Source organism: Watersipora subatra, chromosome 7, assembly GCF_963576615.1.
Source record: "Watersipora subatra chromosome 7, tzWatSuba1.1, whole genome shotgun sequence".
Taxonomy (NCBI): domain Eukaryota; kingdom Metazoa; phylum Bryozoa; class Gymnolaemata; order Cheilostomatida; family Watersiporidae; genus Watersipora; species Watersipora subatra.
This window is the reverse complement of record NC_088714.1, coordinates 32,494,901-32,508,146: the sequence shown is the minus strand read 5'-3', so window position 1 is coordinate 32,508,146 and position 13,246 is coordinate 32,494,901. Positions and strand designations below refer to the sequence as shown.

Here is a 13,246-nt window from a genome sequence, read left to right as displayed (position 1 = left end):
ATTATGTTATTTAAAAAGTAGAAAATAATAGATATTATTGCTTTACTCGCCATAATTTCTCTCAAACAAAGTTTTCGTCCATACAACAATCATAAAAAAATATAAACATTTAAAACATAAAAACAAAATAAAAAGATTAATAAAGTTCTTTTAACTCATAAAATTAATAAAAGTCTATAAAATTCATGAATGAAACCATATTAACTTTACCTAACATATTAACTGATACCACTACCCAATTGCCTTTCAGACTTGATTGACTTGCAACCAAATTCACATTACAGTTATTTGGTATCAAAAGATTCACCATGTCTTACTCTGCTGTTTTGTAGGTGCAAAATATGTGGAAATGTGATTACAAGCTCATAAAAGCTAAAAAACGAACAGTTAATTGCAGCCATCATGAAAACTCCATAGTTTGGAATCACTTTTATTTCGATGACGGTCTCAAACATTGTGGTTATTGTTTTGACGCGTGATGTTATCACGTGAAATTAAAGGCCAATAAAAGGCTCAATATAAAACATCTCGTAGCACTAGTTTATGACAAACACTTCGGGTTCTACCGAAAAGCCTGTATCAAAGATAGATGCTCGCTACTTTTCAGTTTCGTTTCAGCCTGGTCTAATCATCTAGCCGTAATCTGATCATGTGACCCATACCTCCTGCCAAATGGCGCGAACAATTTCTGCAGCATTTCTCGACTATCACAGGTGACCAACCGGCTCCTCATGTTCATCAAAGGATAATATGCACTCATTCGAGCTAAGGCTAAGAAATTAAACGAATTTCTACAGTAGGTTTTGAGATATCAGTGCTCAAAGCGACAGCATTACAATGATGATGAAATAAACGCGTAAGGACAATAGACATGGTTTTATTGAACGCGCGATGTATATTTGTGAAAATATTTCGATGATTGAGATTGCATGAAAGTGTAAATAGAAGCCATCTCGTTCATCTACGTCCCATTTGAGCCGTTTTGGAAAGGGATTCCAATCTCCTGCGTTTTCGTGATGGCGGCGATTAACTGCTCATTTTTGAGCTTTTAAGAGCTTTTAATCCTATTTCCACATATTTTGCACATACAACACAGCTGAGTAAGACATGGTGAACCTTTTGATATCAGATAACTGCAATGTAAACTTTGTTGCGAGTCAACCTTTAAAGCTAAGTTTTAGTATGTACTTTTAACTTTAACTTACTTTAACAAGTCAACCTTTAAAGATTTTGTGTAACTAGAAAAGAAACTATAAACTTGCAGCTAACAAACCCAGATGAATGGACTTTGTATGATATTATCTAAGAACTTAATTATGTTGACCTTGACATGCATAACCACTACAATTACCTTTAAATGAATCTTCATATTGAATGATGCAAGGATGACTTAACTTCTGTAAGACCTGCACTTCCCTCTGTGCATTTGCTTTCTCTCTATCATCCAATCCAGTTAAGTCGACTGTCTATTACAAAGAGAGCTTTATCAAAATATATGCATAACTAAAAGCGACTAACTCTGAATGAATTGTTTACCTCGAACTTCCGCTGAAAGATTTTCAGACTGCAAGTTTTAGGAAGTGCCGTCACTCAGGCTATAGAAAATTACCTACAGCAAAGCTTCATTAATAAGAATATAGAAGAAGGTTTAAAAGCATTTACCTGCTGAGCCAACACGTGCTACAGATCAACCTGAATAAAAAGAGGAACAAGAAAGAATGATGTAAAAGCACTTTTAGACACAAGACAAGCCAGAGCAGGTTGCCTGTTTACTTGTTTAACAACAATGTTGGACAGTCTCATCTATACAGATAACCAAAGTGGAAACAACTAAATCTTAACTTGCTTCTGTCTTGAATAGTATAAAATATGTTTTGATGTAACTTTTTTTTAATTATATGATCTTCACTAGAGCCATTTCCATCTTACCAGCAAGCTAGCAATTACAATATACTGAAATAGTTAGCGAGCTAGCAAACGCAATACCCTAGGACACTTATGTATTCGCGGCATCTAACTTTCGCATTTTCGCGGCAGCATACTCTCGCGAAAATTTCATGAGCGAAACTAAACTATCATAACGAACGAGCGAAAACGCGAAATTAAATGGCTTTGTTCATTGATATTCACAATAAAATCGTCCTATTAGAAATGCAGGCAAGTTTCGTGTGTGGTTGGCTCATTGGGTAATTTTTGCTAAACTCATTATAGCTAATACACCGACTGAGCAGCATGACCAAACAAATTAAGATAATAAGTTTTTTTTGAAAAGCCTAGACAAATTAGGAAGATGTTGATATTAGATTAGTCATTGAATTTGTAACTGATGAGGATGACAGTCTAATAGGGAAAGTCATAAAATTGAATAATAATTATTGTGGTGATGAATTTTATTACCAACCCAAAGCAATAACAACCTGGAGCCATGGCCACCGCGTGTAATAAATACTTGAATTCTAATATCGGTACCACATAGGTCACTGCGTCAGGGACCTTGATGTCATTGATAGTCCAGGAAACAAATGGCAGCAAGCTATCAAATTGCATTGTTGATATTGCCTACACATTTCTACCTGTGGTTCACAAATAAAAACTACCGTACTTTTCGGACTATTAGCCGCTACTCTTTTTCTGATGATTTGAGCTATGTGGCTTATATAAGGGTGCGGCTAATCTGTGGCTTTTTCTTTAACCGCTAGCGCACTAACGGGAATCTCCAATTAGTAACTTCTAGCGGTGAAAGAAAATACGAAACAATGCCTCACGGTACTGTCCCGTTAGGCACTAAGTTAAAAAGCGTCGGATAATACGAAACGGTGCCGTTCTCGACTGTTCCGTTTTAAACAGGAAAGTTGCTGCCACGTTAAAAAGCATAGTCCTTAGTTCTGCGGCCTATTCAAAGGTGCGGGTTATGCATTGTTTTATTATCGTTTATTGGAAAATAAAGCAGATACAGCTTATATAGAGGTGCGCTTTATAGTCTGAAAAGTACTGTAGTCCCAAATTGAAAAATATTTCGTACCAGTGAACTGGACCTGAGGAATCTAATGATGTTTGTTCCACTGCATTTATTTTCACATCACTATATTTTCGCACTCATTTGAGCTGCGAAATTAAGTTGCAGCGAAATTTTACTCTGTATGCTACTCACGAAACTAAATACTAGCGAAATATAAGTGTCCTAGGGTATACTAAAATGGTTTGCTATCTAGCAAACATCATATACCAATAAAAGCTAGTTTAAAAATTTGATGGAACACAGAACTATCGTTTGCCTGGATCACTTACGTTTTACGGCTATAAAGGTGAAACGATAATTTTACCAGTGTTACTTATGCTAAGCAAAAGTTTTTTCATGTTATAACTAATGCCAAAATCAATTGTAGATTTACCCCCTTGGATTCACCCTCAACATCATGGTTCAAATACCACTGATTGATAAGGCTGCATACGTTTCCTCTTATAACAAAATATGCACATACTTAGAGCGAAACCTTCAAAAATGGCACTTCTATTTCTCCTGCTAAACATGAGACAATCAGAGTGCATGTGCTAAACATGAGACAATCAGAGTGCATGTGCTGATTTGTGAATTTGAAAAAATGATAAAACAAAACCAATAACTTGAGTAATGACTTTGCTGATTTTCAGCGACAGCAATAAACTTAAAATCATCAGCAATACATATCCACAAGTATAATAATAACAGCGCACCCGTAATTATATAGTTAGTAAAATATGTTGTGGAGAAAATATTACGCTATCTTAAACCAAGTTATATGGAAGCTTTAGACAAAAGAAATTTTATAATGCATTGCCTAAGATATTAAATATTTTAGTTCACCGAGTAGATAACTACGTACTACAACAAACATACTTTGTATTTTTCTATTGACACAAATTCCTGTCCTTGCACCAAGACACAAAATGATCTGATATTGTTTCATGAGAAGATTAATCCTTATTGAAATAATGTTGTTGTCCCATAGACATTTTCACAATTACATAGACTGTGATCCTATCACACCTCCCTTAGTGATTGCAATGATCATTGCAGCTGATCAGTGAACGAAGTACTCAAGCTATCTTAGTACTTATCTTAGTAGCATAGGCAAATATATGCAATTATTTGTGTTATATAAATATTATAGCCAACTACAGAATTTAACTTAAATGTTTCAATAACTTAAAAAATATTTAAATCTTGTATAAAATTGACAAAATCTTCTGTAAAATTGAAATACTTTAATAATGGATACAATGCTATAAAACAGATTAACGTTCATGCTAGACTATACCTGATGGTAACTACATGCTTGTAGGGCGAGGAGATACAACACAACCAATTTAACTTCCAAGCAGAAAGTAGCTAATTCTCGATTGGATATCAAGAGTACTTTGTAGAAGCTAGTCTAAGATATTAAAGCGCAGATAAAACATTATTTATCAGTAAATAATTCCAACTAATCATGAGAAGACAAATGTTATTATCCACCAATCATGTAATGTAACAAAATGTGAATGTACTACAAATAGGTGTAAAGGGGGGGGGGCTCCAAGCATTAGAGTTATATGTTTCAAGGGGGAGGAGCTTCTAGCAATAGAGTTATCTGTTTTAAGGGAGAGGCGCTTCTAGCAATAGAGTTATCTGTTTTAAGAGGGAGGAGCTTCTAGCATTAAAGTTATATGTTTCAAGGGAGAAGAGCTTTTAGCAATAGAGTTATCTGTTTTAAGGAGGAGCTTCTAACAATAGAGTTTTCTGTTTTAAGGGAGAAGAGCTATTAGCAATAGAGTTATCCGCTTTGGTGATATCACAAATCAATGTTAATATCGATTAATATACTTTTAATTTATGAGTTGAACTCAATAGAAAAATGCTTTTTTGCAGATTTCATTGTATAGTTGTGAGTTGCAAAAACTAGTTAAATATTGCTCAAGTCTATTGCTCAAGTCTATTGCTCAAGTCTATTGCTCAAGTCTATTGCTCAAGTCTATTGCTCAAGTCTATTGCTTAAGTCTATTGCTCAAGTCTTACCTTTAGAATGAGCTTGGCTTTGTCCACCTTTCGCTCGCAGAGATAAGCTTTGCCATACGAACCTTCACCAATAAAACTAAGATCTGAGTATGCCTCCATTTGGAAATCTGAAACATTCATTAATATCGAACATTCATACAAACGACAGCAATGCAGTAATACACAGCAATTCAGTAATACACAGCAATACAATTTTTTGCATCTGTCTTTTTACAAAAGATACATGAAACAAATACGGAATGAACAAAAAAATCTAGTTGATTTGAAGTAGACAAGAATGTTATAGAAATATGGCGGGTAATTTAAATTCAATTCTTTTTAATAAATAACAAAGTGGCATAAGCTAAAAGTTTTAAACTAGTCTTCTCTTACCTTCAATTGTACTTCTAATATTTCACTTGGCTCAAATTTATCTAGTTTTTACAATATTCTGTCGTCGGCATATTTTATGATGAATAAATAATGGCAAAGTATTTCTGTTGCAGAATAAGATGTCACAATGTGACACGGCAAGCGTCAAATATGGTTATACATTATTTCATCCACCCAATGATATGAAACTATCTAGAGCAAGATGAGGTCTGCCAAAAAATATTACATTTAAGTCTGCCAAAAAATATTACATTTAAAATTGATATCAGCCACTAAAGTGCTTAACGTACTACCTTGAGACTAAAAATATAGCATTAAGATGTCTATGCAAAGCATATTTTATTATATATAGCAAGCACAAAGCTAAAGCTGCAATATGGAAAAACACAGATCTAAGATTATTATGGGTTACGTAGATTACCGGTGAGTCCGGAATTTGATCTTAGTTTTAATGCTAATTACGATACCTTTCCTCCAGCATGTAAGGACAGATCTTGTAGTGTGTTCTTGGGCAGTCAAAGACATTTTAACTTAGAGTTGTCTACACGTGTAAGTAATGTTTTGTAAAGTACAAAAAAAATTTTTCATTACTTCCTGGTAATACTACGCCATATTAGAGAGATCAAAATTATAACAATAAAATGGTTCAAATTGAAGCAGTGTGATTAATTTCCAAATTAATCACACTGTTAATCACACATTAATTAAATTACGACGAGTTGAAATCAGTGATATGACAAGAAACAATTTATGAAAATGTAAAAAAGGAGGTACACTGGTATATGACAGGTGTAAAGTTTTAAGTGATGGATTTTAAAACCTATTTTCAGTAATTATTTTATGATTACAGGTTAGAATAAAATATTGATTTCAGCGAGACTTCAGGTCATGACATTCAGATTGATAGATTGCCACACTAACACCTGCACCGATCAACCGCCTTTCAAGTATTTTTTACTAATTGTGCGTCTTTATTTTTTGTACTTTTCTCTTATGGCTACGCTAGACTGCAAGGGGGGCTAGTGTATATAATAGATACACTACACCAGAAATTCCCCTGTCATACAGCCCACGACCAAAGTGGTATTGGAAAAAAGAAAGGGTACTGATGGTTGAGAAATGCAATATCAGCAGTCAAATGGCACTGCAGTGCAATAGGATAACTGCAATGGTAGCTGTAAAGTACTGGGTGTTATTATGTACAAAAAACAGCAATAATGAAAGGAAAAGCAATTATATCTCTTTCCCTGCAATAGGAGAAATGCAATATTACAAGTAAAATGCACTGATATTGTTCGAATAACCAATATTATTAATATAGTAATACAGTAATAATAGAAAACCAATGCACAATTTTGTTTACATTTCTAACCTATAGTTCATGTAACGATGCCTTATATATATATACGCTACTGTACGTACACCTCCAACCAACCCTCTACAGTCTGGGCTGGGGTTAGAGTAGCAGTCTAGATGTAAGATATTACGATACGATATACATGTTGATCGATCAACTATTAGTATACAATTCACTGATGCTGCTTCCTTAGCTGCTACACGTAGAATGAATATAACTACATGTTTTAAGGTACAAAACGACCTTAAGCTACTTCTACATGTATGGATGGACTGAATAGGAGTTGTGTTCCTACTATAGTGTTGCTATGGATTGAGTAGCTAAATCCCAACTGCACAATCAAATGATAGAAATATTGTACACGTATGCAGCACGTAAGCAATGGTTGTTAAGATGCATACTTGTTTCCATTAGTGGGAGATAATATACCATATGATGTAGGAATGTATTGTAACTGCTAAGTTTCTTACCTAACAACTAATCTCTTGACGTTTACGTGTGTGAGGACATTGCTAATGTACAGCTATTTCAAAAACATGATTTTCCACTATAACAATATGAACAGAGGATATTTGTGTTGATGGCTTGAAAGGAAGATCAAGCAATTTCAATAAAAAGCAATTATTGTAGTAAGCAAACAAAGCAATAGCGACAGACGAGATTATCTCCGAGGCAACTAAAGAAAAACAAGGAAATAGACGGCGCGAAAATGAACGTTAGTGCCTTGGTATGGCAGTCGACAAAAAATGATTGTGAAAAACTGTTAAGTATGTCATGCAAACGTTCACCCTAGCTATGCTCACATTTTTGTCGGTATGTGAGCAAAGCCTTTGCATATATAGCAGCAAAACGGTTGTTCAGCTGCTCGGTTGCCCAGTATTATATATATATATATATATATATATATATATATATATATATATATATATATATATATATATATATATATATATATATATATATATATATATATATATATATATATATATATATAATTTGTACAGGCCACGTTTATTTCAAATTATACAATATTTTATTCTACTACAGAGTTACCGGATTGTCTTTAAACGTAACATACCGTCGCTTTATTAATCATTATTCAAATATCTAGCTAAGAGTAGACTAGTCTATTAAACCTAATCTTTGTAAATCGATGCGACGGTAAAAGGAAAACCAAGAGTTGCCTTAGAGGGGCAAGGTGACGACTTCCTTTAAATCAATACAGGAAGAGTAACCAACGGTATAGAACAATCTGTTAGTGTTAGATTATACTAGCAATCTTTTTAAGCTTGTTGCTGCAAAAAATACAAAAATCAAATCAGGTTTTTAAGAAACTTATTTACAAACTTTAATCAAAACAATTAGACAATACAACACGTTAGCTGCTAGGCGTGGAAACGTTTGATTAGGATGCGTAGTCGCGGGCGGCATCCGTCAAGAAACAAAGTAATCAGATATCGTAGTCACACCAGTCCTAGCAGGTTGGCCCAATCAAACCAATTACCAATAAAAGTGTTGAAACTTTCAAAACCAAACAGCTAGCAGTTCAATAAAAGTTTTACCTTTTTTTTAATTGTTAATACGTTTTATTAGTTTTTACTGTTTTTTATCACAACCAGACGCAATTATTTTTACCTATAAACTACATTACCGTATTAGCCAATGATTGGCACGGGCGAATAAAAGCCGAAGCGAGCCGGCATAAAAGTTACCTGTTCGCATCAGACTACAAATACCGGAAATTTTAAAAAGAAACTTCACAGGAATTACCATTACGATCTGGTTCGCAAGTTTTTGGATTCATGTGTTTGGGATTGCCTCCTTTTCGCAATTACGTTATTGCGATTAGACCGTTGTCTGCTTTTGTCAATAAACAGTCCTTCCAATAAACATATAGGCCGTATTGCTGTGAATTTCACGACGATCTCGTATCTACAAACCATTTAAATTATTAGTGGCAAATATCTTTCATATCAGCTCAAGAAATATGTAATTGACTAAACCCAACTCAATGTGATGGAATTGCTAAACTCAACTATTTCTAATAGCCTCATGCATCAAGCTGCCCTGGGATTAGCATAGTAATATGCAAGCCAGCTTTCATGGAAAGCCAATGAAACACAGTATATAAGGATATGTAAAGCAGTGTAAAACAGGATGGGTAAAAATAAGTCACGAAGGAAGATACGCTAGGGAGACAGAAGAACAAAGAGCAGAGGACCAGATGCTGTCTACAAGCGACGAAACTATATATGGACATTTGTGGATTATTTGAATATTAACTCATCTCTGTGCAGCTTTAGCTTGCGTAATAAAAAGCCATACCCATTATTCCAGTATTCTTGCTTGCAACAATTATAGTTGTGCATGAGAGGCTCTACTGTTGGGTAATTGGCCAATTTGGCGAACCAATTAGAATACCAAATACTGGAAAATATTATAACCAAATACCAAATAAAACACCAAATACTTGAAAATCTCAGAACCAAATACAAATAAAATACTCACAAATCTACTAAAAATCAAATACTCACTATTTTGTAAATCAAATAGGAACCTAATCAAATAGTACTACTGGGAAATTGGAGAACCAAGTGAAATACCAAATACTGGCAATTGTTCAAACCAAATATCAAATCAAATAGTAATACGTGAAAATCCCAAGACAAAGTACCAAATACTGGCAATTCTTGAAACCAAATTCCAAATCAAATAGTAATGCTTGTTAATTTCAGAACGAAATACGAAATAAAATATCAAATACTTAGAAATCTCAGTACCAAATCAGATAGGAATAATGGGAAATTTTATATTAAAATACCAAATAAATTACCAAACACTGCAATTTCTCGACATCAAATCAAATAGTTATAATGTGAAATTTACTAATCAAATACCAAATAAAATGCCAAATACTGGAAATTTTAGAAACCAAATATCAAATCAAATAACAGTAGGCTACTGGGAAATTTCAGAACCAAATGATGTAAAATCTTACGGAGCCGACTCCCAATTGAATAATGGGAAATGTCAATTCAATATCAACATCATTATGCTAACTATTAAATACTAGAAAATATCAAGACCAAATTAAATTTATTTGCAGACTGAATTATCAAATTATTTAAAAATCACTGATCATGTTCACATCCAACAACTCTGCCCATATAAAAAATGTATACATTTATTACGTATTTATGTTACATTCAAAATGAATCAATATAATGTAGACAAAAAATCGTTTATGGTTGACAGTAATTTTAAAGGTACTGCATTATTCATGGTATGTTCAAATTTAATAAAGATACTATTGACAGAAAATCGAAACAGATACAGAATGGCTTCTTGTGATTGCGAGTTCTAAAGACTGAAATACACTATTATATCAAGGTAATTATATATGCTGATGCAAGTTAGTTAGGGTTAGGACTAATTAGGTTAGGTTACAATGAAAACTGCTGTATACATCATTGAACATTAAATATTGCCAGACTTATGCAAGAACGAGTTTGAGCGGATGTGCAGCTGTGCCTCAAACATATTGTCCCCCATATGCATGCGCTCTAGTCTTAGGAAATGTCTGACCAAACTAAACAGTCTTTCCACAGGGGCTGAGCGAGCGAGGACAACCAAGTATCTTTTGGCGAGTGTAGCTAGATGAATATTGAAGCTGGATCGCTCCCAGTACTCTATAGGGTCAACAGCTTCACTTTCAGGCGCTGATTTTAGGTATGTTTTGATCATGGTCAGTGCAGGATCTTCTCAGCCCGGGCTCCTGACGAGAAGCTTTGTGTAAGTTCCCTCCAATCGTGGGTGCTTGTTTTTCAGGATTTTTTTTGGGATTTTCAGCATCAGTACACTTCCCAAAAGAGGTTTCCTTTTCCAGCTTTGACAGTAAAAGGGTCTCGTAGGTCCTGAACTCCTCATCAGTGCACCAGTTCAGCTTGAAGCGTGGATCCAGTAGTGTAGCAAAGACGTAATTGTGGTGGGTGGTAAATTTGGTCAGCCTTTTCTGAACAGAGTCTTTTAAAGCTGTCAGCACAGGGTTGTTACTCTCCATCTGGTTGAGCTCAGCCGCTAGCACCTTTACCTGTAGAAGAACCTTTGATCCAGTTGCTGTGTCTCCCTGAACCTCGATGGTGGAATTCTGAAATGGCTGCAGCAGCTCTACTAGTTCTTGTAAGAGGTCTCGATCAGTTAGGGTCATTGCGTACTCGGGGATTTTCTCGAGAGTAGCATGAGGTATTGCTAGCAGACTTGAGAAGGCTGAAAGCTGCGAATTCCATCTGGTGGTGTTTGCCGCTTGGAGTTTCTTCATACCCTCTTGTTCTAGCAAGCTGGTTGCATCGAGAGAGTGTCGAACGTGGTTTATGAACGTGGTCTATTGCCTTCTGAAGGTGTTTGGAGCACTTGGCCATTCCGTCTTTCACACAAAGCTGTAGCGTATGGCAGAAACATGTGAGATGGTCTGTGCTCATCTCCCAAAAAAGAGCTATATTATCATCGTCAATAGGGTCATCCCACTCATTTTCTTTTTCAGCTTGTCCTTCTGTCTCAACATCGAGATGGTTGTCAGAGTCTAGAGGGAATGCTTCCATCATATTTGAAGCGTTATCGGTCACTACAGCCACTACTTTATGCTCTATACCAAATTCTTTCATTAGACGATCATATTCGACTTTAATGTTTGAACCTGAAGAAAACAAAACTCCAAAGTTAATATGACAAAGTTCCAGGGAACCATCCTGCTGGTCCACAAATCAACAGTGACACACACTGCAGTTGTTGCAACAAATTCCTGTTTCAGTTTGGTCTTGATATCCGCCGCCATATCCAATAATTTTCCAGATGCAGTCTTTCGAGTTGGCATCTATAACATATTTCACATGCCAACATCAGATATTGCAAAAGAGTAGATTGATATTTTAAATTTTCTAGAGCAAACGTCAGCAATGATTTTCATGAATTAATATCTATCAAGCTGGTGTTTAATACTACAATATCAATCAGACAAAGCCAATGTAGTAAAGGTTTATGAAGTGTAAGACAAGTGAACTGAATAGGGTCAATTAAAACTCACTAGTTCACTAATTACAAGTGACTTTAGATGTTTTTGCTGGGTTATAATTATTACATAAACATTTACATCACCAACCCAAAAATGATGTTGTGATAGTAAAAAGGATGCATGATTTGCTTGTGTACTGCGTAGGAGAGGGGTAGGCTACTACTGCAAAACAAAATATGTCTCAGCAAGCAAGACTTCTAGCAAGACTCAGCAAGACTGCAGACCTTCTAAGCAGTAGTTTGGTCTTTCATGACATGAGAATAAATTGGTAAAGTGGCTTTCTACTCACCCTGTACTTTGGGTCTTTGTATTTCATTAACGCGTTAAAATCCTCGTCTTCCACAAACCTCAGCGGCAGCTGAGCGCGGCTGATCATGCGTAGTATAATATGTGTGGTCTTCACTTGAACCGGATCACTTCGCTAGTATGGAATGGTACTGGCTGTTGTAATATTGAAATGTTCCGATGTTCTTGTCGAGGTGCTGTTGAGGCGCACTTTATAGCTATTACCTCGGATTGTGTCTGCATATAGGCATTGTACTTCTCAGCATGTTTACTCTGCAATGCAAAATATAAACATATTTTATCATTTTATCCGCTTCCGTTTATTTAATTATTTAGTTAGTTTGTTTAGGCTTTGTTCCATCACTAATATCAACAGTGTATCCTAATTCCTAGAGTTGCAATAATGTTACTAATGATAATAAATAAATATTAAATGTTGGGAGCAAATTACAACTCACCCTGGAAATAATAATATGTATAAGTATGAAATATTGTGTTTAGTTCCAGGGAAAATTTAGTACATGTTCATAAAATATTCAGTTCTTAGATTCTAGTGTTCTACAATAATTAGTTCGTTGTTCTAGTTCAATTTAAAAAAGATTTAGTTGTACTTTTTTTTACAAAATATTTAACACTTGGTCCAACTAATAAAAAGTTGCTGGATTAAACCCAACTTGTAGAAATAGAGAACAGGTTTCGAAGATGTTGCTCGGTTCTCAAGACCACATTTTTGATGGATCACACAGTGCTTGTTAGCCGGCAGCAATACCTAAATATATAGGCCTAATATAATATATATGCTATAGTGGGACTGACAAAAGCAATGCAACAAAATGATCAATATTATCAGTCGGTCATGAGCACAGTCTTAGGGAGGTGGTAAAAATTAATCACAATACAATTATGGCGATTACCCGCAAATTCCTGATAGAGTTATTCAGAGTAATATATATAGAGAGATATATGCTTACTGTCAGGTTAGAGTTCGCCTTGGTTGACACAGATATTTCTTTCGTACAAGTTTCACATGTTACTTTGTAAGATCCAGTGGGTGGCAATATATCCGGGAAGGTGAAGTAGTCGCTGAATTGTTGTGTACGTTCATCTGCCATGGTCAACTGAAGTTTAA

General features: G+C 35.0%; 1 protein-coding gene across 1 annotated transcript in view; it reads right to left on the bottom strand.

Moving 5' to 3' along the window:
- The window catches only part of LOC137399665 (serine/threonine-protein kinase Nek5-like), a 39,297-nt gene extending 34,160 nt beyond the window's left edge, over nucleotides 1-5,137 (bottom strand). Inside the window, exons 1-2 of the mRNA XM_068085852.1 lie at nucleotides 5,036-5,137; nucleotides 1,352-1,466 (exon numbers count right to left, since the gene is read on the bottom strand). Of these exons, the coding sequence (XP_067941953.1) occupies nucleotides 1,352-1,466; nucleotides 5,036-5,134 (214 nt within the window). The 5' untranslated portion in view covers nucleotides 5,135-5,137. The remainder of the gene's footprint in view (nucleotides 1-1,351; nucleotides 1,467-5,035) is intronic.
- Nucleotides 5,138-13,246: the final 8,109 nt, after the last annotated feature.